Genomic DNA, 27,596 nt, shown 5'->3' with positions numbered 1-27,596 from the left:
AAGGATCCTTCTGCAATAGCCTATGATCTTGGTGCTCAGGTATCTGGAAAAATGAAATGATGTGAAACATCTACCTAGGCAGAAATGGTTGTGGGATACCCATTTTCACAGTGCACCTAAGCATGTCAGTGATCTCTTTGAATCAACATATAAAGCAAATAGCTACATTAGGGAAAATAGCAAACCAAATTAACTTTTTGCTTTGTGTCTGTAGGTCCGATGCTGGCTCCTGTTTCAGCAGCTTTTTGGTGCAAAGGCTGTGATTTGCTACAGAATTATCCTGGCAATTAGGAAACCAATTGACAATATAAAAGCAGATAGCAAAACCAGCTACAAGTGCAGTAACCAGATAGCTGACCTAACTCTGAAACCTTTTTGTGACTGTGATTTCATGGCAGGCAGACCATCTTTGACCATCTGATACTACATGATGGCTACTCAGTGAGCATGAATCATGACTTACTCACAGGCTGTAAAATATGCAGAGACTTCAGCTCTGCTTTAGCCTAACCTCTCAGTGATAGTAATATCACTGCCATGTAATATCACACACCACACAGCACCTCTTTCCCAGTGCTGACAATTGCCCTGGGAAGGCTTCTGGAGCACCATCTGAAACATGGCTGGTGCTAGTCTGCTCCAGACATTGCAACAGCTTTGTGAACTAGGATCTTTGAAGCCACTTCAAAACAAGTATTTTTTTAGAACATCTCCATATGCTGTCTTTAACTTCGCTGTCATATGCCTTCTGCTTCGCTAGCAGCTGCAAAAGGACAAAATCCAGTATGGTGTGGATTACAACTGTTCAAGTTAAGAGAGCACAAACAGTTAAACTGTATCGATAAACTTGCCTGCTACAAACTCAAGCCTTTGGAAATTTACTTCCCACATTTGTGTCTCTCAAGATTAAAAAAAAAAAAAAAAAAAAAAGATTTTGCAAACCATATGCTGTTGTGACATCCATGCAATGTAAATTGATAACCAGTTTGGATACCATTCTGTAGTTTATTGAAGATCACTTCCAAGAAAGATAGATCTTGCTGACAAGATTAAACAAGTGTCTTGTGAAAACAAACAAAGAAATAATATGTGATGCTGGGTTTGGTGCTTGTGAAATATGCCATCCAGGAGAGCTCCTGAATTGGCAGTGTGTCTGGTATGGGTTTAAAAAGAGATGAGTTCGTCACAAATTTTACACAGCAAACAGGAAGAGATATTTTGTGTTTGTCCCCCTCCTCCCTGACCAAATCACTCACACAAGGGTGGGATGGGTCATTAGCTGATCTGTTCCTCTTGCACTATGAAAAACTCATCAGGAAGATTGAGAAAAAATTACTGATAATCACTCACCAGTTTCATACATTGCTCTGTCCCTTTTCTTGCACAGTACTGAAGAGTAGGAAGAGATTAATTCTTACATTTAAATTTATGAATTTCATATCTCCTTACTTATTTTACTTATTACAATTATAATTTTTATTTAATTTTAGAGACAAGCAACTGTGGGGAATAAGTTTCAAATGCCACAATAACTCCAAGGCCTTGAAAATTCCAATGCCATGAAAATTCCTATCACATGAAAGAATAATTTTGATTTCTCTTACCTATTACAAATAAATTATTAAAAATCAATAGATAAGTGGTTCATCATTGCTACCTTAGATGTTGATGAAAAACTGAAGCATCCATCAGGCTAGTGAAGTATATTTACAGCAAGTCAGTATTTCTTCCAAGGGCCAGAACACTTGTACAAAGACGTGGTGTAAATAAGGACAACTGACTTGGCTGAGACAACAGATCTCATCTTTGCACATATTGATTAAACACCTTGTGAGCAGGAGGCTTATATGAACCTGAGGTGCCTGATCAATCTGATCACTGAATGCCTCCATCATCAGAAGGTCCTGAGGAGCAGGGAAGACTAGGTATAAGTCTTAGTGTCTCTGGCTCTTTCTTGAGCAAAAAACAAGTGTTGCTGCCATCAGCAGATTTTCAAATCAAAATTCTCAGACAAAGCACAAAAGGAGATGTCAAAAGACAGATCCAGGTACCTCCTGAGCTAACAAAAGTTTCTCATGATGATTTGCACCCTTAACACGAAGAGGAAAGGAAATTTTATTTTACTGAAGGGCAACAGCACCAATTAGATACCTGTAAAATGGATATTCCAGATCAGGGAGGACTGCTCATGTACTGAGACTGCAACCACTAAAACAGTTACTCATGTAAATACTGCAAAAGAACAATTCAAATAGAAAACAATCCCTCACAGGCCTGTGATTTATTTTCTTCAGCTTACAAGAGTCCATTTCCGGAAGACTCCAGGGATCTGTGTTGGAATACATACCTTGAAAACAGTGGAATCACAGCTCTAAGACATTCTTTGCCTTATTAACAGAAAACAAGAGCAGTATTTTCAGGGATTGTCCTAACAACAAATGTGACGAGAATCCCTTCACACTGAGGATAGCGACAGAACTCAGTTACATTTAGATAAAAATGAAACCTGCAGTTATATTATTTTCAGTGGACAAGAAAGGAGAAATTTCATGATGGATGAAATTCTTGATCCTTGTTTTGAACTCATGTAATAATATAGATCAGGGTTGACCACGGACTGTAGCAACAGCAAGTTTTTTTCAAGCCAACCTCTTAGGAGCAGAAGTGTAACATATAATGGCTTAGAAAGATGTAACAACCAGACAAGTTTAAGATTAAAAGTGCAACCATCCCAATAGCTACATTCTTAACTCCACAAGTGGAGGCTGAAAGAAACCTCACACTACTTCCAGACTTTCCTAGGAATGACTACATATAACATCCTACTTTGACAATAAGCTTTATCTAAATGGATGTTTCTTAGATTACCAAGGTAATCTAAGATTGAGGAGTTCTTTGGCTGTCTTCTTGTAAATACTAAACTTCTCAAGTAACTGGGCGTCACCACTGATATTTCTAGTGACACATCAGTGACTGTGGAGAACAAAAATTCAGAAAGGAAAAAACAGTTGCTGTTTAAAGAAAGATCTGGATTTGTGTAAAGCAGTTAGAGCATGAAGCATACTTCAGTTCCACAGTACAGATTTATCATCTTGATAGATATGTCAATAAATGCAGGTTTCAGCACATCAGAGACACAAACTGGATTGATATAGACTCATTGTGAAGTTTAACTCTGTTACCTTTTAGTAGTGCTGTCAGGATAGCTAAATCAATATCCTGGTGTCCTTCTGATCCCATTCGAAAAACTGTGATCTGCAATGTTAATAGAAAATACCATTATTGAAACCAGGGTAATTAAAAAAAAACATAAATCAGGGCAGCATGACTTGAATCTTAAAATGTCCTGATGTCTATGAGATAATCTTACTTTATTTGCTTTATGAGAAGCTTAATAAATAGGATTAATATACAGTATATTTTGTGATAAAAAAATTTGGTAAGATAGAAATTGTATTAATCTTCATATGGAAAAAAGGTGTCCAGTGACACTTCCAGGGTGAAATTAGAGATGAAGAAATGTTCCTGTATTAGAATGACATTAGACTTAGTGCTCCCAACAGATTACGAGGCAGATTTAGGTGTGTTATGAGTGTTATGTGTATTATGAGTGTGGACTTAACCGATAGCATACGGCATAGAATAAATATTTTCAAGTGATATTAGAAACATATTCAACCTTGCAATTCTATATAGGAGAGAGTTTGATAAATAATCTAAGAATTATGCTTCTAACAGCTCCAGGAATGTCTTCAGTCATGTATGGTCAATGACCTATTACTCTAAGTTCTATGCTCTGAGGCACCGAGGCGAGATAAACAATTCATAAATAATGAGAATGAATATATGTGCAGCTTCTCTTTCTATCCAGATTCACTCTTGGTTAAGACTGCACTGAAACATATCGAAGTGTAAATGCCCTTGCTCCTTTTGTTGCCATAGCAATAGCTTTTTTTGAACCTCTGCTTCTTTGGAAGCAACAGATACTGCAGCTTTTTTACTTGTGCCTTTCCTTTACTCATGAAAACTATGTCATCATTGATCTGAACACTTGTTACCTTTTTTTTTATTTTGTCAGTATGGACTGCATAAATTCCATTTTTTTGGAATAAGTGACACCTTTAATTAGGAATTACATAAGCATTCTTTGCATTCACATTGAACAACACCTGTTCTTTCCATGTTCCTAGATTTCCACTCATACAGCACTGAACTGCAGCAGCATCTGATGTAGAGCAAACACCAGGGCACCAAGAGCTGTCTACCATTACAGAAGAAGACATACAAGGTCTGAAGGTCAAGGAAGAGCTTCAGTGATAAGCTTCAGTCTGAGAGCTGAGAAGTGTTGTAGAGTGTATCCCAGAAAATCCAGCAGAGCCCTCCTTTAGGACCTATTCTACTTTCATTTGATCCTAGAGCTCTAGGAGTTTCAGATACTTTGGCTTCAGTGACAGTAATAAAGCATCTTAGAGGCTAACAAGCAAACTGGATAAAGTAATAGGAAACTGGCTTAGCTCAATTAGTCAACTGACTTATGTGATGTCTAAAACAAATAATATGACATTACTTATATTAGGCAACCTCCCCAGCTAAAGTACACTACTTTCAAGTTAGACTTATTTTGATCCTTCAAAGTGTTCTCGATACAAGGCATAAATTATATTTTAATGAAGTATTTTCTCTCTCTCTCTAGAATATACAGATGTTTCTGGCAAACAACTTGATGTCAATCTCCACACCATATTTTGAAATGGAATATAATAAGATAACATTAGAATAGGAATACAATAGTAACAGAATAGAATATTTCAGTTGGAAGAGACCCTCCACAATCATCTAGTCCAACTGCCTGGCCAGAGCTAGCCAAAAGTTAAAGCACAGTATTAAGGGCATTGTCCAAATGCCTGACAAGCATGGAGCATCAACCACATGTCTAGGAGTCTGTTCCAGGCTTTGATCACTTTCTTGTAAAGGAATGTTTCATGATAATTTTCCAATTTTTTTTTTCTATTTCCTTGATGACTTGCAATGAAGCTTTCCCTGCAATGCAGGCAGTCTGTACACAGGTGCTGTGAATAGATACACACATTTCTATGTATGTCTCAACTCAAAACACAACCAGTAGGTGAGCTGATGAGATCAGACCCTCTGTTGTACATAGTCATGATGTGCTTCCCATGCCACAGATGACAAACTTGCAGGTAGCACAAAATGGCAAAATGTCCCTCTCTGTCTTTAAGGCCTCAAGAGAGAGTGTCTGACACTGAGGACTGGACAACAGGGTTTGAAGGAGGAACAAACAACATCACAAACTAAACACAAGATCGGTGAACTCCCAGCTTAATAAAAAGTAATAATATAAATTGCAAGCACTGAACAGCTTATCACCACAGGAAAATTAAAGAAAGTACTTTTCAGACACTGGACCGCATATAACCTTAAACTTCCATTTTCTTTTTCAACCCTCCTCTCTGCATTCATCAGAAAAATAAACCCATCAGAAGAATGAAGTGTTGCTGGACTAAAATTAAAATGGAACTATGTAAATTAGTTACATTAGAATAAAAAGCCTGTTCTTCCATGTGAACTATTGCTTTATTATTACTTTTAAGAGGCGGAGCAGAATTGAAGTAGTAAAATAAAGAAGACAAATAATTGGGAAAAAAAAAGATGGAAATTGAAAGACTCACTCTAGAATTATAATTTTGGGGTCATGTCTGAGATTGAACTAGAATTTCAGACAGAATCAAGGAAAAATATGATGCTTCATACCATCACACAATCATAGGATTTTTTAGTTTGGAAAAGACCTCTAAGATCGTCCAATTTTACTATTAACACCTCACTGCCAAGTCCACTACTAAACCATGTGACACATCGACTCATCTTTTAAATACCTCCACCACTTCTCTGGACAGCCTGGTCCAGTGCTTGACATGCTTTCCAGTGAAGATTTGTTTCCTTATATTCAATCCAACTCTGCATCTGGCACAACCTCAGGCTGTTTTCTCCTGCCCTGTCACCTCTTCCTTGGGAGAAGAAACCCATCTCTGTCTCACCACAACCTTTCTAGCAGTTCTAGAGAGTGATAAGATCTCCCCAGAGGCTCCTCTGCTCCAGGCTAAGCATCTTCAGCTGCCACAGGTGATCCTCATCAGATTTGTGCTCCAAACCCTTCCCCAGCTCTGCTGCCCTTGTCTGGACACACCTCAGCTCTTCACATTATCACAGAATCACAGAATATTCTGAGCTGGAAGGGACCCACAAGGATCATTGAGTCCAACTCCTGGCCCAGCACAGGACACCTCAAGAGTCACACCTTGTGCCTGAGAACATTGTCCAAATGCTTCCTGACCTCTGTCAGGCTTGGTGCTGTGACCACTCCCCTGAGGAGTCTGTTCAGTGCCCAAACACCCTCTCAATGAAGAACCTTCTCCTAATAACCAACCTGAACCTCCCCTGACACAGCTTCTGGCCCAAAACTGAGCACAGGACTCAAAGAGAGGTCTCAGGGAGTGACCCTCACCCCAGGCTGAGCACAGGGGGACAGTCACTGCCCTGGTCCTGCTGGCCACACTGTTGCTGATATAAGCCAGAATGCCATTGGCCTTATCAGCCACATGAGCAAGCTGCTTGCTCATGTTCATCTGGCTCTCAACCAAATGCTAAGTTAATTTTAAAAGGTTCTGAATTTAGGACCTCAGAGAGACAGCTGGCACTCTGGATTTCTGTCTTTTCTGAATGTACAGAGGCAGTAAACAAGTATATCCAGTCCCTTCTTGTGGTTCAGATTTACTGTCACTGTCCATAGCTGCTTGCTTTCTGTGGCAGAGGCACTCCTCCTGTTTGAGGTCATTGAACTTCTGTCCAGGCAGATACTCAGCAAGCAGGAGTAGCAGAGGTTAACTCTATCATATGAGGTATCAGTGATAGCACAGAACCAACCCCAAATAAACAGTCTGGCTGGAGCCCAGGCTGAAAAGCAGAACACAGCAGAAAATCTGAGTATGTATCAACCACTTTACAGATATCTGCAAACACAGGGCTGTTTGAGCTATCCATCCATAGCAGCTGGCTGGGTGGCCTCCACCTCTCCTTCAGCACAGATGCCTCTCACTGTTATTCCTTGACATTGAGAGATTTTTTAACTGGCACCACATATTGATGGGTTGATAAAAGACATTTTTCTGCAAGCAAACAAGGTTTAAAATACATATAGCAACCTTTAATTTCTGTAGTCAGAGGCAAGAGGAAATGCAGACATAACCTGAAGTATTTATGCAGAATTTACACTTAGAAATGTCCAATATTTTTAGGTCTTAAAAAGCCTGTCTGTTTTTCTAGATACCTCTTGTTCTGGTGTTTTCTTCTCCCTGAGCTGACAGGTAAGAATTTTATGTCAGCAATGTGGTCACCTAACTCCAAGAGTCATTAATGTATCTCACAACCTGCCAGTGCTACTTACAAATTGGTGGGTGAATCTCTGCAGAGAACTGATAAGAAACACTGGTGCTGTTATAAGAGGACATTGAATGGAACCCTGTTGGAATGGGATATAGATGCTAGTAAAAAACATGCTGTGCTAAAGGAAAATATCTGGGTCAGTAAGCTCTATTCCCAGCTACCTCCTTCTGGATGGATGTCTTCCATCTTGGTAGATGCAAAACTAACAATAAATTAAAGACTTGGAAACCCATTTAATAACCCATTGCCAAGAAAAAGAAAAAGCCTTTCTTCTTTTACACCCAGTAAGGTGTGCACATGAAATCCAGGACATTTAGTTAGAAAGTAATAAATCCCAAGAAGTCTGTATGAAAAAGTAATACATGCTAAGGACTTGCTTACATACCAAAAAGAAATAAGGGGTTAAGACATGCAGTTTCAGTCAAACTACCACTAGACATTCTTCTGTATGCTGTGAAAAAGGGAAGATTAGTTTAAAAAGAAATTTTCTCTGTGCTGTTCTATTTCACATTGTAGCTAAGAAAACATTTCCTACTTTTCATAGGAGCAAAATGAAACTGTGTTAGAGAGTAAAATATCATTTACACTATTCAGCTATTTCTTTTGAGCCAAAAACCAATTTACATCCAAAGAAGAAAAGAAACCCCAAAACTAAATACTCTTTTTTTTCTATAGGGATTTGGGCCCACATCATTGTGTAAATGGTATTTTCAATTGTGTAAACTCACTTATTTAAAAATAACATTCTTTTTCTGCTCCTCTGCCACTCCTTCAGGTATATTGGGGACAGTCTTTTTCTGATTTCCTCCTTTCTTTCCTCAATGTTCACACTATTTATATGCTTGAAACTACTTTTTCCTGTAATTTTATTAGTCATCTCAGTGAGCAACTGTGATTTCCAACAGAAAGTGTTTTTTAAAAAAGTATTTTTCTTTTCTTATTTTCAAATATAGTAGAAGTTGGGGTTACCATTCTGTACAAACACAAAATTTTATTGCATTGCATTGAAGAGATAGATCTTCAGAAAGACATATCTGAAACAGGCAAGTTTCATCAACAGAGGTTGCCCAACAACCTGCAAAGCAGTTGATACGTAACTGGAGTATTGCTAAATGTCTTAATTTCTTTGGTGTGCCCATAGTGGCATCTTTGCAAAGTACAGTAGCAGATACTTTCAAAGCTGGGGGCAGCTGGAGTCCTTCCAGGTGGAGGTGCTTGGAACCCGACAGCCAAACTTTTGCTGGAGCAAACTACCTCTCATTTCCCTCCACAAAACCTGCCTGAGTAAAATGCATGACATTTGCCCTTAAAAGAAGGGACACATGCTCCCCTGCCCCCACTAAGCCTCACCCCACAAAAAACAAACCAACAAATCACAAACCAGCAACTACAAATGAACAAACCCAGCAATAAAAAGCTGGGAAGGTCTGCCCTCTACCTCATTGCAGATTTTACTGAAGTATCTTAATGTGAACAGGAGTAACTTCCAGGAAAATAAACTAGCTGTATCCTCCTTCTGCCTAGGAAAACGTGGTAGGAAATCACTGAACCAAAACTGAGCCTTCTTTGCAAGCAGGATTACAGCACACTGTGATAGTTGCCAGCAATAATTACAGTCCAACAAGGCAGAAACCTAATTTTCAGGCAGGGCAGCTAGTAAGCAAATAAAAACCAAGAAGATGGAGTAAAGAAGAGCAGTAGGACAGAAAGCAAGGTGGGAAGAGGCTGAAGAGGTGTTGGGGGAAGCAGAAGGAAAGTATTATCTGACCATAGGTGCTGCCAAAAACACCTATCTTAAAACTGCTTTGTGCTCTGTGTATAATCTGTTCCATCCTTGTTCGACAGATTACTTTTTCTTTCCTCTTCTTGTACATAGTTTCTGGCTCAGCAAGGTCAGTTTAACCTTATGTGTTTCATTCATTCTTTTATTTTTCTACCTTCATGCTGATATTGCACTGAGCTCCTAAAGACAAAGTCAGATAACACACACTGAATAGAGAGAAGAGACAGAGACACACTGAAGAGAGACAGAGATAGTACACTGCCATGTGAGATTTCCCAAGTCCATAATTTAGCTATTAATGTACATGCAGGGCTACCTTAGACATATAAAATATAGCTGTCCGTATGTAGTCCATAGTGGCAGCTACCAATCAAAGAAGGGAGGAATATCTCAAAAAAACACTGAGGAGGGCAGATGTTGTGAAACAGGAGGAAAAGGTGGTCATAGGTGACACAATCCCTGAAATGGCAGGAGCACTGGGACATTTTAGAGAATAAGGAACTGCTGTAGTAGGTTGTAATGTAAAATCAAGAATTTCTGAATTCCTCAAACTTGTTCCAATAAATGTTCACACTTCTGTCCCTTACTCATCTGGGTGAAGTAGACCTATAATGTGTGAAGAGGACAGGACTTGTGCAGAAGGCAGACACAAGCAGTGCTAGTGCCCAGATTAGCAAGTCATAAGACACAAAAGTTTGTTTTTTCATTATAGAATGCTCCCCAAGCCATCATAACTGTATCACAGCTTGCCATATTCAGATCTAGCTGGATATATAAATTATTAACTTTCATCAAATGAGCTGCTGTGCACTGGACAGTATGTAAAAGTTTGTAGTCCATATGGGCAAAGCTGATTTTACCCCTAGAATGACAAGCAAGAGCAACAGATAATAATAGGATAATAACAAGCCATAGGATGGTAATGAATCTAAAACTGTTCTGAAATAGAATAAAGCAGTGCTGATAAAATAAATGACAGATCATAAATAATCTTGCCAACTATCAGCATATTCAGTTCCTCTTTTCATGCCTTTATTAGCCAAAAAGTGAGTCTTTCCCTCTGAACACAGCACATTCCCCCCTCCCCCAGGATTTATTCTGAAACTCCACAGAGATGGAAGATCTTATTCTGTTTGAGGTAATTGTAAGGTGTCAGGATTAAATTTGAATAGCTAGGCAGCACAAGGCTGTACTTGGCATTTATTCTATAACATCTTATTTTTTTTTTTATAGTATGGTTGGTTAACCTCAACCACTTCAGAGTATGAAGAGAGAGCTGAAATATGCTCAGATTTTTAGCAAGTATTTGTTTGGAGAGGGAAACACCACCAAAACCAGAGGGAGACTGACGTGCACAATTGCACAGAAAGATATTTTTCCCTGTGTCATGAAAGAGACAAGAGATGAAGGAGAAAAATAATTCTTTAAATCTCAAATTGACTGTACCTGCTGACTAGACAATGGATAGCTGAAGATGAAGGGAAAAAACAGGAGAGCACTGATGAGAGAAAAGAAAGCACCAAGTGTGCAAGAAAGCACCAAGTGTGCTTATTTTACAAACTTAACATTCCAAGAATGCTGCAAATTATTAATGCTTTTAGAGATGTAATTGTTCCTCATCATCATTTCACTAGTTTCAGGAGAAACTATATGGTGATTTAAAACATATTTGAAGTGATATTTTTAGCTACATCCAGAAAATGTTTTAGTGTCTTTAAATTTCACCTCTGAAATAGAAATTTCAACACTGACATATAAACTTTTCTTATGCATCTCAGTTACATAAGTAAGAATAAAACCTCTCCCTTCTCTAAAAAAAAAGAGCAAATGCAATTGTGAGTGCAACCTGAAAGTCTCCTGTTTTAGAACACAGTTTGGTTGAACAAAATAAGCAATTGCTTCCAAAGTACATGTTGATATTTATAATTAAGCTAGACTTACTTAGATATTTCAGAGGAAAATTACCCTGAAAATAAAAATGAGAGTTTGATAAAACAAAAAATTAATGCAGGTCAGGTATGCAAAGTGTGAAAATAATTGAGACAAGAGGGAAAAGCATCTCAATTTTCTTGGAACAAATAATACTATGTAATACAGGAGAAAAACTGTTTGAAGTGGAGGCATAACAAAGATCAAATGAGTGGGTGATACTGTAGAAGAAGTGGGATGGACAAGTAAGAGGAAATTCAGGAACAGAAAGATTAGAGGGAATCGTGTTTACGAAAAATCTAAATTAAGTAGTTTGCTATTTTGAGGAGCACAGAAGAGGACTCCAAATGAGGAAATATGAGGGTGCAGATAAGAGGAGAGAACTCTGAATGTTGGTCGCAAAATTTCAAAAATTTTAAAGCTCCTTCTTCATTGTGCCAGCACTGCAACATTTCACTGCAGTTTTAACTTGATTTTTCATAAACTCAATGTCTAGTAAATAGCAGGGAACAAGCAAAACAATCAGTGCTTACAAGAAAGGCAGCAATTCTGCAATTGAGTCATCAGTTGGTGTAAGCCTTACTGTAAATGGCTTTCCCTGTACCTGGTACATTTTTTTCCAGACTGGACATCTGAGACAGCCTTAATGACTTGATGTTAGAGAACAGGTTATGGAAATCTCACAGCTCTGTCCCATTTAAGAAAAAAAAAAAAAAAAAAGTTTTATGATGTGCACATACAGTGCAAGTCTTACAGTACTATCAAGATTTTGGAACAGAGCATGCATATTTTCCAGTGGAATAAAAAATCAAAAATGTTCTGGTAGTGAACCCATTTGTGTTCCCCTACACAACAGGTTTCATACTGGTATGTTATGACATTTCACTGCCTGAATTAACAGTCACTGTAGTTAAATTTGTAGATAAATGAGTAAATATAAATTGTAGGTCACAAAGCAAAGGTTAACACAAGTCACATTGTCCTTTAAAACATTACAGACTGTGAAGCAGAGATGTGATTTCATGTAGACTTAGCAGAAAATTGTTAAAATCAGCCATAAAAAAAGAGTAATGGCTTTAACTGCTGAGATACTAATTTACATTCACATATTGGTCTAGTCCAAGGTCTTCCATAATCCTGATTCAGACAAGAAATGTGGAGGTAGTGTAATGTAGTCCTGCAACTCTTCCACTACAGAGAGAGTTCTTGGCAATATTGGCAAGGCGCTGACATAATAGATATTCTGAAACATAGAAGTCATAAGTTATGGAGAAAGTTCATCACTGAGATGGATATTATGTTAATGTAAAGAAAAGATGAGTTCAGTTTGGTCATTCCCATTGCTGTATATCCTGAAAAATTGTGTCATGCAAAAAAATATTGTCTGCAAGACTTACATGCACATATAAGTAAGTCTTCTAATCTGAATGGAAAATACTGACATTAGAGGAAATATTGTGAGTTGTTACTGTTATTGCGAAGGAGTTACTGTGAAGAGGAAGTTAATGTGAGTTCATTGCGTGGCAACAGTATTGATGCTGGGGACTGTTGCTTCATGTTAAACTTCAATTTCTAGTCTTTCTTTGCAACAGTTTCCAAATAGTCTGATGGGACATGGATGCCCAGATTGCTTTGCTATTGATGATGGAGACTTATGGCTGCTCTGTATTGAGGTTGACAGCGCCATGACAATACGCAGAGACCAAGCAACAAAAATAGCCACAAACAAATGAAGACTTGTTTCTTAGCTGGTTTGCTGGTGAGACTAAATAGGCAATACTTGGAAAAGGCAGTTTACTTAGTGTGAGACATTCCTGTAGGACTGTAAATTTGCAGTTCCTGCTCCATCCACAGAAACCCTGCATCTCACACAGTGAACTCCTCGTCTCTGACTGAGATATTACAGAAGTAATTAGTGGGTCTCTGTGCCCCATGTGAAGCCACAGAGAGGATAACTTTATTTTCTAAAGAGAGAAGAGAAATTATGACTTCTCAGACACAACAGAGCCTGGCAGTAAGAAAGGTTTCTGAACATTATCATGGAGTATGTAAACTGCATTGAACCCTTCTAATTCCCTAAATGCAAAAATTGGCTTTCATTATCTAATACGGAATTTTGTTGTGCCACTAAGTACTGCTTTTCCTTCAATTTCCTTATCCAGAAAATTTACAGAGCTGTATAACAATTCAGTGTGCATTCCCTGTATTATCTGTTAATAGTGGAAATGGGGTAATGGATATTTTCACAAGCTTATATATTTAGAGGGAGAAGAAACATCCTAAATTTTATTTCTGCAGCTGCAATTTGAACTAAAAAATACATAGGAAGATAGGAAATAATAAAATTGGTATTAAGTTGTATTAGTATCTATCAGATGACTACACGATATCCACTGAATAAACCAAAAATGTTTGTTTGCTGAGTGCAAGCAACAAAAAGAATATTGGCCTTTGCAGACATGTTTCAGATGTGAAGATGGCACAGCAGAAGTTCAGCATGGACCCCATACCTAAATTGTGCACATCTGCTTCTGTGGTAGGTCTGAAACTACTTTTTATAATTTCTATTAGCAGACACCCTACCTCATCTGGCAGTAGCTGAAAAGCAGATGGTATGATCAAAAAAGCTTTTCCAGGCTTTGGTGTAATACAACAGCTGTCTTTGTTTTTTTATTTTTTTTTATTTTTTTATTTTTTTTTGTTTAATATATAGCTTTTTTTCTTGTGAAAGCTGTTTTCTGAATTACTGAAATGAAAGAAACTACTCCTAGGATTAAATTTTTGTTCTCTATGGAGTCAATGACTGACTTCAGCTAACTTCACCTGGCTTCTTGGCAGCTGAAAACACAAAATATGGTCTTAGTTCTTCACCAAAAAAAGAAATCAAGTGGGGTTTGCAGAATAAAAAAACACTACTCATTATCTTCACCCTTACAGAGGTAGAACCTAAGTACTAGATTAATCCTATTGATTTGTGTGAGCTGGATAGGAGGTTTAACCTTCTCCAAAATTGCTAGTTTCACAGTCAATGCTGAAGTGGATTGGCACATCAGTTTGGACACAGGGGACAAATTGTCTTCCACTTTATGCTGGAAGTCTCACAGAGTGAGAGAAACAAGAGCTGTTTTAGCGACCAGCAGGCCAGCAGTTCCATGATGTTTTCCTATTCCAAATGCCTACTCCCAAATTATGCAACTATGCTGCAAGGACTACAGCTGACTTTTTGAGAAGATACCAAACCCTCTTCAGCTTCCTCTCTAAGAGAAAAAATGATATTATCACTAAAAAACATTAACTGAAATGATTTTACTGTTTTTGAAAAAAAATTTCTTGAAAAAAACAGGCCTAAATTAACTTCTAGCTGGGAAGGGCCAAGGAAATCATATGACAATGTACTAGCAAACCCTTAAAAGTGCATCTGACTTAGATAATCTTTAGTTCAAATCAAAGTGTATGCTAATAAACAGTTGCAGCCAGTATTTAATTAGCACAAGAATTCACTGAGCTTGCACATCCAGCTGGAAAGCACAACGTTTTTTGCAGCTAGTATATGATTAAGTCAAACTCTTCCCTGCATAAACCCTTCCAGAAACATGGATGGGTTTGCTACAGTAACCTTTTCAGTCACACAGATCTGAAGCCATGGAAGATCAATAAGCATTATTTGTAGCCTGTACAGAAAAGAACTGCTAAATCATTGTGAGACGCTGGAACGGTGGTGAGTCAAAAACAAAAAGCAAATATGGTGCTGATGCTCCAAGAAAGCGCTAGGTGCAGAGGGGATGCACACTCACCTCTGGACACTACAGCTGGGTGGTGAACAAGGTAAGGGAAGAGCTGGAAGGGGGCAAATCCTGTGAGGTGGGATAGTGCTTTTTGTCAAGCCAACATCCTGACACAAATGGCTCACTTCCCACTTAGCCTGAAGGTATTCATCCTTTCTGAGAATTGACTCAACCACACTGAATCAAGAGGCAGACGTAAGGTTGTGTCCCATCATCCACAGTATTACATTATCTGTGTAAAGCTCCCTGCTCCAGGAGAGGTACCTGGGCATTCCTACTGAGCCTCAGTGTAGTATTAACCCACTGGTCTTTGGGTTTCACTGGCTTCCCCCAGCCCCAACAGATCAACACTGTGATCATCACTTCAACTAGCAGACACAGAAATTGCAACAATCAAATGTCATCTCTGGATCTACAGGTGATGATCCACCTTTCTAATCTTCTCTTTTTCTTTTTTTGCCCTTCTACATTTTCTAAAGTGTTAAATTTTATGCTTTTATACCGTTGAATTTCTAACCAAAACTCCTAGATTTTAAAATTTGCCAAGTATCTTATCCTACCCTAAAGTTTGCAACTAAAAGTTCAATATTGAAGCTCCCAAGAATTTTGGTTTTTTTCCTCATGCACTGCTCAGAGTAAATCAAGCAACCTTTTCCAAATGGACCAGAACATAACAACGACTCAACACCTTCCCAGGACTTTGTGTAAGTAACCATTAAGAAGAGCCAAAGCCCCACATTAATGAGGCAATATTGTGATTTGAATATTAGTCTTGCAAGGCAGCCTTCTCATGTATTTCTCTGTGTATTTTGGGAAAACTGGGATCTACCTCCGTTTGAAATAAAAGCACAATAAAAAGCAAGCACCTGCATGATGTTTGATCTCAGGCCAACGCACTCACTTACTGCAGCACTTTGTTTCAACCCGAGAGCACCAGAGCTGCAAGTTACACATTAAGTCACCTGGAGCTACCTACTGCCGCAGGCATCAGCAGCACAAAGCTGAAGTAAGGTTTACAGTGCCCCTGAGCAGCCATCCTGATTGCTACAGCAACCACACACTGTGGTACAGGAACAATGGGGAGCAGCAGAGGAAAGAAGAAAATATCTATTACTTGCTGCCATGAGCTACAGATGGGATTTTGTTTTTTTTTATTTTAGCAGGAAACTAATCAAATTGTATCTCTTGCCTCTTTGTGGGAATGTGTTCCATAAATGAATGGATGCACACAAACCCATGCCTACTGACCACATTCTCTTTGTTCTGCAATTCCTTCTTGTAATGCAGTAGCAGGCAATGACACTATCTGTTTGCTTAATGTAGTCACTGAAACTTCATATATTCAAGGAAACAAATTAAGCAGAAAATGGCCATGGTAGTAATAAGAACAGAAACTTAACCAGCAGGTGGTAAACACTTTACTGCTGGAGTTAATGTGCCATTTTTTATTACTAAGGTGCTTATATCGGACCTATCCTGACAATCCAACAACAATTTCCATTTTCTATTCAACAGATAAAAATTAGGTGCATTCACTCTCAAAACACAATTTTGGAATAATTAGCTTTATGAGAAACATCTGTTACTGCCACAGGTGTGGCTGTTTTCAAGGACACAGACCTTTCTGGCTTGCCAAAGTGGCCTTTCCCAGTGGCTGCCCAATGAAGCTCCACAGACAGACCCATGCAGCTCGCTGGAAAACACATTCTGGCTTCTGAGAAGTTCACATCATGATTTGTAAAAAAGAACTCCAGCAACATGCCAGTCCAAGCTGCAAAATGAAGTGCTCCAAAAGGTGGAGAGCATCCTGTATTTGTCAAAAAATTCAGACACCAGATTTACTGTCTTTAAGGGAAAATACTGAGACTAATTTGTTTATTGAGACAGAAGTAAATACCCCTTTGAAAACTGAAAACAGACTTCTGAGCTATTATCCAACACAATGTGTTTTACAGGGATGGCCTGAAATTGAAGTCTCCTGGTCTGCTTACTTAGCTTTGGTGAGCCCTCATGATCCTACTTTAGCATAAAAAAGGTCTTGGCATAAACTTTTAAAAAGAATTCAGTGTAAATGTGACAATAAAGAATCTCCATAAATGATCTATCAAATACTATCCTATTCTTGTAATCTACATCTATATGTACACAGACACATGTATTCTACTTCATTTTAAATAGATTTTTATACCATAGCCCTCATTAAGCACCTTGGTCCAAATACATTTCTGAACAAAACTCTGATGCTTGTAATGTCAACTCAGATAAGTATGTAATTTCATTATAATTATTAATTGAATTGAGAAGTCAAAATTGCTCTGTCTTGCAAATCTAACACACCTAGACCACTCCTCTTTTAGGGCCTCACTTTATAATTTATCTTGTGTTTTTCAGATTTTATTCAATGCAAAATTTAAATTTAATCAAGTAAATTGAACACTGCACATAACAAGAATTATTTTTTGGCATTTATATAGTTACATAATAATAATGATGCTTCCTGGGCATACAATTCAGAGACTATGATTTAAGAGTGAAATCCAAAATTTCAGAACTTGAAAAATCTCATGATCTGAGGAAAGGGGTAATTTTTGCTATGATTGTGCTTTTTCCCTGGCTACAACACTGGCATCAGATTTATATAACTGATGCAAGACTTTTTGCACATTTTAAGCAGGTAGAGAAGGAAAAATTATTTCCAAGAAAGCTTTTTGTTCCTTGCATTTGTTACTTGCATTTTATTTTCGTTCTCCTCATCTGTGATTCAGCTGTATTGATGTACTTTATGAGCATCTTCCTGCCTGTATCCTGTTTGCACTCAATTATTTAGTGGCACACAGAAATAAGACAAGCCTCTCCTGCATTGTCTACTTTGTTCTCTATCAATCCAGCAGCTGCAAAATCAGATAGGCACAGAGAGAAAATAGCCATGGTCAATTTAACTGCTGCTGAGCTCTCTGAGATGATCTGTTGCATCTTTCTTCTATTATTTGAGGGGTTGAACAGACTAATAACAGTCCATGAAGCAGTGTTTTGCCTTAATTCAAATCAGAGAGTCAGGCTTGAGGAAGGACAACAGCTGAGACGGATGTGGCAATATGAAGCATCTGGCTTTGTAGGAACAGTGAAATCACCACTCACTCCCGGGAGTGACCCAACTCACAACCCAAGGTCATCCATTTCCTTCTAGTTATGCTGCCTTCAGCACCATGAGCATCATCTTTCTTTTACATACATAAAGGAGGTTGTGAGTTTTACAGGATACCATCAGCCACCTCCAACATCCAACAATCACACCTCCAACATAAAATCTTTATAGCATACCAATGTTAGAATTAGCTGAATACAACTCAGGTACCAGACAGAAACAACTGTTCTAATGTATTATCTTTATATATGGTTAGGCTAATGTTAAAAATTCAAATTCAGAATACTTAATCTTGGGCACTCCATCTCCTGACTAACAGCTCTTCATGTTAGTAGGTAGAGAATGTCAGTGGAGACAGACTGAATATCTGCAAAGAAACTTGTAACAAATGCACAACCTTGCTTAGAATAAAAATCTTAATGTGAATACTGCAGACAAAATCTTCACAGTTATTTTTCAGTAGCAATGTTTGTTCAAAGCCTGACAACCTGCTCTGGATTTAGACATCCGGAATAACCAAGAACTGCATTTTTCTAGTCTTTGAATGTCTGCCTCTGCTTTCTATCCATCATTCCTTCTTGTTCCTGTTTTTGTGCTCCTCTCTCATTTCCTCTGTCTATTCCTCATTAATTTCTCTTATCTTAAATCTCTGTTTTTTATGTTTATATGAAGAACAGTGACTTATAAGTAGGTGTTTATTATTATTATTGTTGTTATTATTATTAACTAATTATTAATTATTAATTATTATTATTATTACTACTATTACTACTACTACCACCACCACCACCACCACCACTACTTCTCCTCCTACTACTCCTACTCATGCTACTGAAATGGCCACAAAATATTTAATGCTGTTACCAAAAAAAAATTCCCTCTGCTAATTACTCATCAGAAATGTTACAGCAAATTCATTTTAGGGCACTATGATCAACCTGGAGTTCCCAGAAGCTGTGACGTGAACCAAACCCAAACCTTAGAAGAAAGATTAAATTAAAAAATTGAAGCATGTCTGCCCAGTCAGTTTGTGACAAGTAAAAGCCTCCAGAAATGAATCACAAACTTTTTCAATGTGCTTTTTCTTCAAAGATATTTCTGCAAAAGCGGCCTCACTGTTCTCCAAGAAGCTCTTGAAAGATCTTGTGCTCTTCAAGAGAATATAAGCATGAGTTCAAGGGATACCCCTGGCACTGCAGAACACGAGCCTCAGAGACAAGTTGCTTTCCTTTCATGTCACATATCTCCATAGTAAGACAATAGACCCCGTGATACTTCTGCAACTCTACAGCATCTTTAAAATACAATCCCAGGGACAGACGCATCATTACGTCTTCTGCTTTCTGTAGTTGTATGAGGTAGAATTTTACTCATGATATGCCTGAGGATGACTGAAAAATAGTAATATCCATACCCTACTAGCTAGATTCTATGCTGCCAAAGGAAAAGTAGAGGAATTTACAAAAGGTAACAGATCTCTTGCATTAATAACTTTAAATGCAAAAATATTGAATAAAGCAAAGCAAAGTAAGCATGATATCACTTTGGAGTCTGGATAACAGAAATCAGATTTATGGTACCTTCCAACAGGCTCATAAAAGACTTGATTAAAATAATGCATTGAACTTAACATACCAGTTCCTTCTTCTTCATGCACTCCATGAGGATAATGAAGAGGTGCTGTGCCTGGGTTCGGGTGTATGTGAAAGTCTTCTGGATGGTAACTAGCAACTGGTCCCTCAAAGACTCATTGATAAGTCTGAAATTCAAAAAGAAAAGATTAAGTAAAAAAACAGACATAAGGGAACACTGTAACTTCATTTCAGCTGTTTTCAGGGACAAAGGTCAAAAAAATAATAGTCAACAGATCACTGAAGGTTGTTTTGGGCAGCTTTCAAGATCAGGAATCGCTGAAACCATAAGAGATAAATTGGAAAACACTGTTCTAGAAAAACATGTTGATTGTGTTGAGTTTCCTCATCCGTAAAGTTTTTATATCAGTTCCCACATATTGCGTGACAGAAGGTCATTCAAACTATCAGCTCTGTGGGATTTCCTAACAAAAACAAGAACCACACTGACAGTCTGAATTTGAGGGAGATCAACACTTTTAAGTGAACTGAAGACTCCTTTCTATCAGTGAGTTAGAAAAATTCAGCTCACAGTTAATTTTATGAAACTGGGAACATTTATGTTGTCAGCAGTTTTGATTTTAGTTTGAGTATGTCAACTCACACTACTGATGGTACACAGGACCTCATAAGCAATCAAATAAATTTCTCTGTTCTTCACTCCACTCAAAGGAAACATTTTGATTTTTAGGCATGTTGATCTTCTAGGAGCTCAAGAAAACCCATTTTATATTCCTCCTCAGTGCTATGGTCAGTAGTAGCAGAAAGTGGCCCAACAGCAAAAATAAACAGTAGTAGTACATTAAAGATAAGTATTAGAACCTTACCTCTTCATAGCAAAAAGCCTATTCCTCAGGACTTTTCTGGGGAAAGTTCTCAAAGTCAAAATTACAAAATAGTGGGGTTTAATTTTGAATGTGTATCCTTTGATGCTTCTACACAAAATCAGTTTTCTCATTTAAAAATTATAACTCAGTGTTTCAAATTAGCCAAGTTGGAATATTCTATGGGATAAGTCATCCAGTGGAATGAAAATCAGAGAATCTTCATGTGTCATATTTCAGGCCAGAAGATAAAAAAAAAAATTTAGTCCTGGAGTTCCTTGCTGTGTGGGAATTATAAGAGAGATGAGGAGGACGGATGTTGCAAGCACGTGGGGACAAGAAACAAGATGTCAAGAGTCCAGGTAGAAATGTAGGACTCTGGGCTAATGAGAGCCAGCTTGGGAAGACTGATACCTGGACAAGCACTAATACACTTCAAGTTGCAGATCAGTAGGTCATATATGATATAAATTCTGATTTCAGACTCTTGAACAAAAGGTGTTGGAAATTTGCTTCATTCAAATTTAAACAAAATGGTGCTTTCACTGTATTTTTAAGTGGGTCAGAACTATGCAATTTTTCCATCCTTCAAATGAACAAAGAAAAATGAGGCTATTCACAATTAACAAGTTTCCTAAAAGCATCACCTGGCAAGCTAAAGAGATTCACGTCAGTATCTTATTTTCTTTGGAAACTATATATGAAAATGAAATATATGGAAGAGTATGAAAATTATATGAAAAAATACATGGACTTGGAAGATTCTCAAATTAAAAATTCTGGGAAACATTTCCAACATTTCCTGGAATGTAAAGCATCCTACTTTCTCATAACAATCTAATTTTCCTTAAAAAATATGTGGAATCCAAATCTGAAATGTCATTTCTGAAATTGTCTCTTTTTCAGGCTAACAAACATAGAGAGCAAGAGAAAGTTGTGTTGAGTTAAAGCAGAACTGAGTCCTGAGCAACCATCACTTTTCTTTCTTAAATTAAAGCTCTCAGAAACTGTGTAACAGCATTAATTTAAGCAGCATGTAAAGTAAACTTCATGCGAAAGACATGGAATTTAAAAAACCCAAAAAATCAAGAAGTGCTTTCCTCAGTACAGGGTAAAATATCTGTTGAAGTACTGCTGCTCAGAAACTTCCTGTAGTCATAATTTGATTTACACTGTTGTCTAACCTCACTAAATGTTTTTCTTTACCATCTCCTTGGTCTGCAAATCTACATCAAGCCTATTCAATGTCTTCATGAGACCAAAACCTTGAAGAGATTATAAACAGAAACACAAACTATAATAGCAATCTTTCCAGTAAACAAATCATAGCTTTGTGTGCACTGAAATCAGTCACATCAAAAATGAATCACTTTCATTCCTTAGGAATCTATAAATGTTAGAAGGTATCAAACGAGAGTTCCCAATTGTCTAACCCAGCTGGCACAAGCACAAACTGTTCCACGCTAGTAAAGGCTAAATCTATGATGCAGACACCAAATCCAATTTGTGTTAAACAAGTAATTTCACAGAGCACTGTAAGCAAAACAACTGAGACTTGCAGGTGGGAGATGGCTTATCTCCTTTGCAAACACCACTACATTTCTTAAATACACACTTTAAATACATACCTTTTAAAATTATAGATTCTTAGTTTTAGATTCAGAGAAAAAAAGACCCACTTTACCTGACTGAAACACTACAATTACGACTACCATCGAAGTCAGAATAGACTGAATAGTGTCAGAAAAAGACAGCATTTTTATCTTCTTTCTAGTAGGCTTCAGTTCTAAAAATATTTTATAACATGTCAATAAAATACTTTTTGGGGCATTTTGATGGCATGATTCTCTGAATTTCACTTACTTGACATACAAAAAGTACTGCTCCTCACCAAACAAAATGTATTACAAAACAACCATGTAACCTGTTCTTTTTTCCCCTCCCCATGTAGTTTGAAACTGTTCTTTCATTCCCTAAGTACATAAGATATGCCCATTATCCCACCAGTTCAGGTGTATTCAGCTTTTGTTTTTCTTTCCCAGAGGTTCTGGATTGCTGATGGAATTTAGGTACCTCTTGTCAAAAATCTGTCAACTAAATTAGAGCTATATACATTTACATTGATTTTCAGACCAAAAATTGATGCCTAAGAGTGTGTGGGTATGTTTTGTTTTGTTGTTTGTTTGTTTTCAGAAGATGCCAACCTTAAGCTGTGCCAAGGGAAAATTAGGTTGGATACTAGGAAAAACATTTTTTACTGAAAGAGTGGTTAAGTACTAGAATTGTCTGCCCGGGGAGGTGGTGGAGTCACCATCCCTGGATGTGCTTAAAAAAAGATGATTGGCACTCATGGTTTAGTTGAGATGTCAGGGCATGGGTTGGACAGGATGATCTTGAAGGTCTCTTCCACCCTAGTCATTGTGTGGTTAGTTTTGATACATCAGATTATCAGATCTGAGCTGTATAGCTTTCAAAAAAAAGTTAGGATCTTGAATTTTAAGAAAAAAACCCTTGCATGGGCTCAAGGCTTCAGTCAATAGGACCTGCTGAGTAACTTCTCTCTGGGCAGCAGAACTGCCCTGGGAAACTGCCCTCACAAAGCAGAACAGAGCTGGCACATCTCTAGGGGCACTTTCCATAAAGCACAAGAATGAGCCATCCCCAGGTGAAAGAAATAGGGCAAGGAAGGCAAGAGGCCACCACGGATGAGTGGAGACCTGCTGGTTAAACTAAAAAAAAATCAGAAAATGCACCATCAGTGTAAAAGGTACAGGTAACCTGGGCAGAGCTTAGGGACACGGACCAGTTATGCAGGATGGGGTGAGGAAAGCCAAGACAAAGAAGCTGAACTTGGGAAGGCACACAGGAATAACAGGAAGGGCTACTACAGGTACGTCAGTGAGAAAAGGAAGGTTAAGAAAGCATTCACCAAATCTAGTAAGCAAGGCTTGCAAACTGGCAATAATGCACAAAGAAAAGGCTGAGATACTCAACAACACACCAAAGCCAAGTGCAAGGGGTACCTGGGCTGGGGTAACCAACCCAAAGCAGCCCAGGCTGAAGAATGAGCAGATCAGAAACAGCCCTCTGGAGAAGGATTTGGGGGCTTGGTGTGTGAAAGGCTGGACAAGAGTCAACAGCCTGCACTCACAGCCCAGAAAACAGCTGTGTCCTGACTGCATCCAAAGCAGCCTGGGCAGCAGGTCAAGGATTGTGTCCCTCTGCTCTGCTCTGGTGAGACCCCACCGTAGGGCTGTGTCCAGCTCTGGCGTTCCCAGCACATAAATGGACATGGACCTGCTGGAGCAGGTCCAGAGGGGGACATGCTGTTGATCAGACGACTGGAGCACCTCTCGTGTAAGGCTGAGAGAGTTGGGAATGTTCAGCCTGGAGAAAACAAGGCTCTGAGAAAACTTTATTAAAGTCTTTGAGCACTTGTAGGGTGCCAGTAAGAAAGATGGGGACAGACTTTGTAGCAGGGCTTGTTGTCATAGAGCAAGGAACAATGTTTTCAAAACTAAAAGGGTGTTGATTTAGATTAGATATAAATAAAAAGATGTTTACAATGTAGGTGATAAAACAGTGAAAGAGGTGTCCCAGAGAGCTGGTAGGTGCCCCATGCCTGGCAACATCCAGGGTCAGGTCAGAGAGGGCTCTGAACAACTTGATCTACTTAAAGATGAATTTGCCCAGGGCAGGGGAGTCAGATCAGATGACCTCTAAAGATGCACTCCAATCAAAACTATTCTATGATTCACTGTTTAGGATCAATCAGGAGATGCCACTTCAAAAACCTGGATTGACAAAGTAAAAAAGACAATACTTTGTTTCTGCTCAAGATATATTGGATGATTGCATAGTGAAGCAAAACTTTCTTCATTGCTTTGATTGACGCAGAAGACAGATGACAAAATTTTGGCCTACTCCCTCCTCACAAAGAATATTTTTAAAAATATGCCTAGTATTTGAGGAGATCAGAGACATTTCACTCACTTTAAAACTCATGGCATGTGATTTTGTAGTAATAACTGGAGAACCATGTGTAACAAACATGACCAGAGGCTCTGCTCATTTTTCTTCCACTGGAATTATAAGATACAGTTGTGCAACTTTATGGGACTGGCTGAATTTCTCACGCATTTTCAAATCCACACATTTTGCATATCATTGTTGTGAGAACAGAAATGAAAAAATGTAATTATTCCTAAATGACATTCAAATATTCAGGGGTGATTTCTGTGTGCTTTTAGGAGGAATCAGCTATACTGCAGACCTTCACTAGCAGTTGTTCTACATAATTTTTCTCTGACTACAGTTTACTGAGTGGTTGTTTCCTCGCCAAATGAGAGATGAACGCATTGACCCACCCCAAGGTCAACAAATTGAACTTCTTCTATCCAGGATTTGATTTGCAAAGTACTTTGTTACAAGAGAAAACATTATAATGATAGAAAAAATTGCAATGTGAAAATCAATTTACAAATTAATTCAGACATTATTTGGATCCATGATTCCCTATGATGTGGTGGACTCCGTGAGGGATACTGAAGAACCATATCACACATCATGATCCCTTTTGCTCAAAGAGAAAAATTCCCACATTTTGCCTAATAGCAAAAAGGGATTTAAATAATCTTCTTCAGATTTGAAGCCTAAAAACTATGGATCCAGAGAAAGATCAGAACAAAGGCAATCTTTAGTGATTCTTATACGAGTATGCTCATTTAAAGCAGAGAGAATGTTTGATGTTTCCTTGCGACCATTAGGCAAGAAGTACATTTTTGAGGTGTAAAATTGAACTCTTATGGGTCTCTTGCTTGCAGGAATAGTACTGATAGACTAGTTAATGAGCTGTAAATTTAACTTGGAGACTGCATTCAAATACTGCAAGTAATTTCTCATTCTGTAAGGAAATATTTTTCTAAGAAGTGACCTAATTTTGACCTAGTGTTTCATTTCTCTTATTTTAAATTCAGTATTTAATAGTGAAAAAAATATTTTGAGAATTAAAAGCTTCAAAATATTCCTATAAAGTTGCACTTTACAGTTGTTTTACTTTCAGCTTTTATGCAAGTCAATGAAATGGAAAAGCATCCATCCTTGATGATAAAATCCAAAATATACCAGATGTATGTGGAGAAGAATTACTACCAACAAAGATACTCACTTAGGGCTTAGTAGGGTCTAAATTTACATATTTATGATTAATCTTATGTTCTCATCCCTCAGTGCTGTTCATCATATTTTCAAGTAAAAGAAAAAACAAGTGCTTCAGAGCCTGGAAAACCTGACCTTTAAATCAAGGCCAATAATGAAAAGCAGCCAAATAATTCTTCCAATTTATGATGGGAGGGATATGCACTTAAGATGCCTTTTTATTTAAGTTATACTGTGCACATAGCTTGTTTGTCATTAAAATGTAAAAGATACGAGGAATTTACTCAGCTCTAATAAATTACTTCTGAGAATTTTATTTACTTGTACTGAAATGTAGCCACCTATTGCATTCATAAAATTCTTTTCCAGACTTTTCCAGACCAAGGCAAAATTTAGTCTCAGATATTAAAGTCTTAATAAATCCTTAATAAAAATCCCTCTCCCCATATTAGTTCTGCATATCTGACACTCGTAATGTTGAAACCTCAGGTCAGTGGACAATTGCACATGTGCCTGACCTCCCTCTGAAACTTCAATGAGTGAGATGAGACAATGAGACCTCAAAAGTAATTTTTCCCCAGAGACATCTTGCCTTCAAGGCATCCTTCTGCCACGCCCAGAGAGCCTCACAGAGCCTCCTGTGCCCAGCACAGCTCTGGGCTGTGCTGGCAGCCTCCTCCACTGAGTGCACCCAAAGACTGTCCCACGGGAGGGAAATGTCTGCTTGTCGAGAGGAAAGCCTACAATTAGGCCTTAAAAAGGCAGATTGAATCTTGTCTCCTGTCCTTTCAAAGATGCACAGGCAGTGGCATAGTAAAGGGGTACTGCACCTTCATGAATACAAGAAATCATTCATTTTTCTGCTATGTGGAATACTCCAAGAAGAAAAATCAACAAGGAGGGAAGGCTGGCACAACACAATTCTTTGAAACTCAATTCAAAAGGCCTCACACACAGTAGTTCAACACATTAAAGGGTTTCTTAAAATGGATGGACTGGCACAACACTCATCAAAACTCAAGCAGAGAGATGTATTTGTTCTCCTTCATCTCCAGACATAGTTATTCTCCCCATAGGAAAAAACTTTCAAATTAACTTAAAAGCTCACAGAACTCACAGCAGGGCTAAAGTAGACATATGCACACATTTTTACGGGGAGAAAATTTATCCTTGCTGGGCTGCTGTGAGTTAGAATTTAAGATTGTACAAAACCAGCACAGTAATATCAACATGGAAGTGAGCTTGTTTCTGCCATTAATGATGTAACTGTTAAATTATTTAAATCAGATACCCAGTCCATAGCAGCTGGAAGATATCCTGAGTCTCAGAGAACACCTTGCTTCTGACAGGCAGCCAGAACTAAAATAGGATTTTGACTTACTAGTCTGATTGCACAGTGGCCTACAGAACTAGACTTTGCATGCAATTTAGATGTATTACATTGATTTAGAGTTAAATAAATACAATTTTGTATAACCTACTTAGATTCTATCCAAAAGGAAAAGCATGCCAGACTGTTTTCTGAACTAGGATGACCACACAGAAATTTCCACCAGATAGTTTAGCAAATTTCATAGTTCATGCATTCTATGTAGTGCAAAGTGAACAGAAAAAAAGAGTAAGTTTGTAAGTTAATATTTCAGGAAACAATCTAGAAAGAGATCTCAACAATAAGAAGACCTATAGTAAGACAGAATAATACCTTTCACAAAGCCAGATATGAGAGTCCCAGGTAAGAAATTACTTGTTCTGCCTATATTGATACTATAACTTGCCTTTTCTACAGGTAGGAGTTTGTGATGATGAAATAGAACCACTGCACCATAAAATCACAAAATCATAGAATGGTCTGGTTTGGAAGAGATCTTTAAAGATCAT

General features: G+C 38.0%; 1 protein-coding gene across 2 annotated transcripts in view; it reads right to left on the bottom strand.

Moving 5' to 3' along the window:
- TRPM3 (transient receptor potential cation channel subfamily M member 3) overlaps positions 1–27,596 on the bottom strand; it is a 263,965-nt gene that overhangs the window by 70,292 nt on the left and 166,077 nt on the right. For both annotated transcript variants that reach the window (XM_056513620.1, XM_056513622.1), the window contains exons 8-9: positions 19,742–19,865; positions 3,183–3,255 (exon numbers count right to left, since the gene is read on the bottom strand). In XM_056513620.1, the coding sequence (XP_056369595.1) occupies positions 3,183–3,255; positions 19,742–19,865 (197 nt within the window). The remainder of the gene's footprint in view (positions 1–3,182; positions 3,256–19,741; positions 19,866–27,596) is intronic.

Source organism: Oenanthe melanoleuca, chromosome Z (assembly GCF_029582105.1).
Source record: "Oenanthe melanoleuca isolate GR-GAL-2019-014 chromosome Z, OMel1.0, whole genome shotgun sequence".
Taxonomy (NCBI): domain Eukaryota; kingdom Metazoa; phylum Chordata; class Aves; order Passeriformes; family Muscicapidae; genus Oenanthe; species Oenanthe melanoleuca.
The sequence above is the reverse complement of the archived record's forward strand: the minus strand, read 5'-3'. Positions and strand labels throughout refer to the sequence as shown.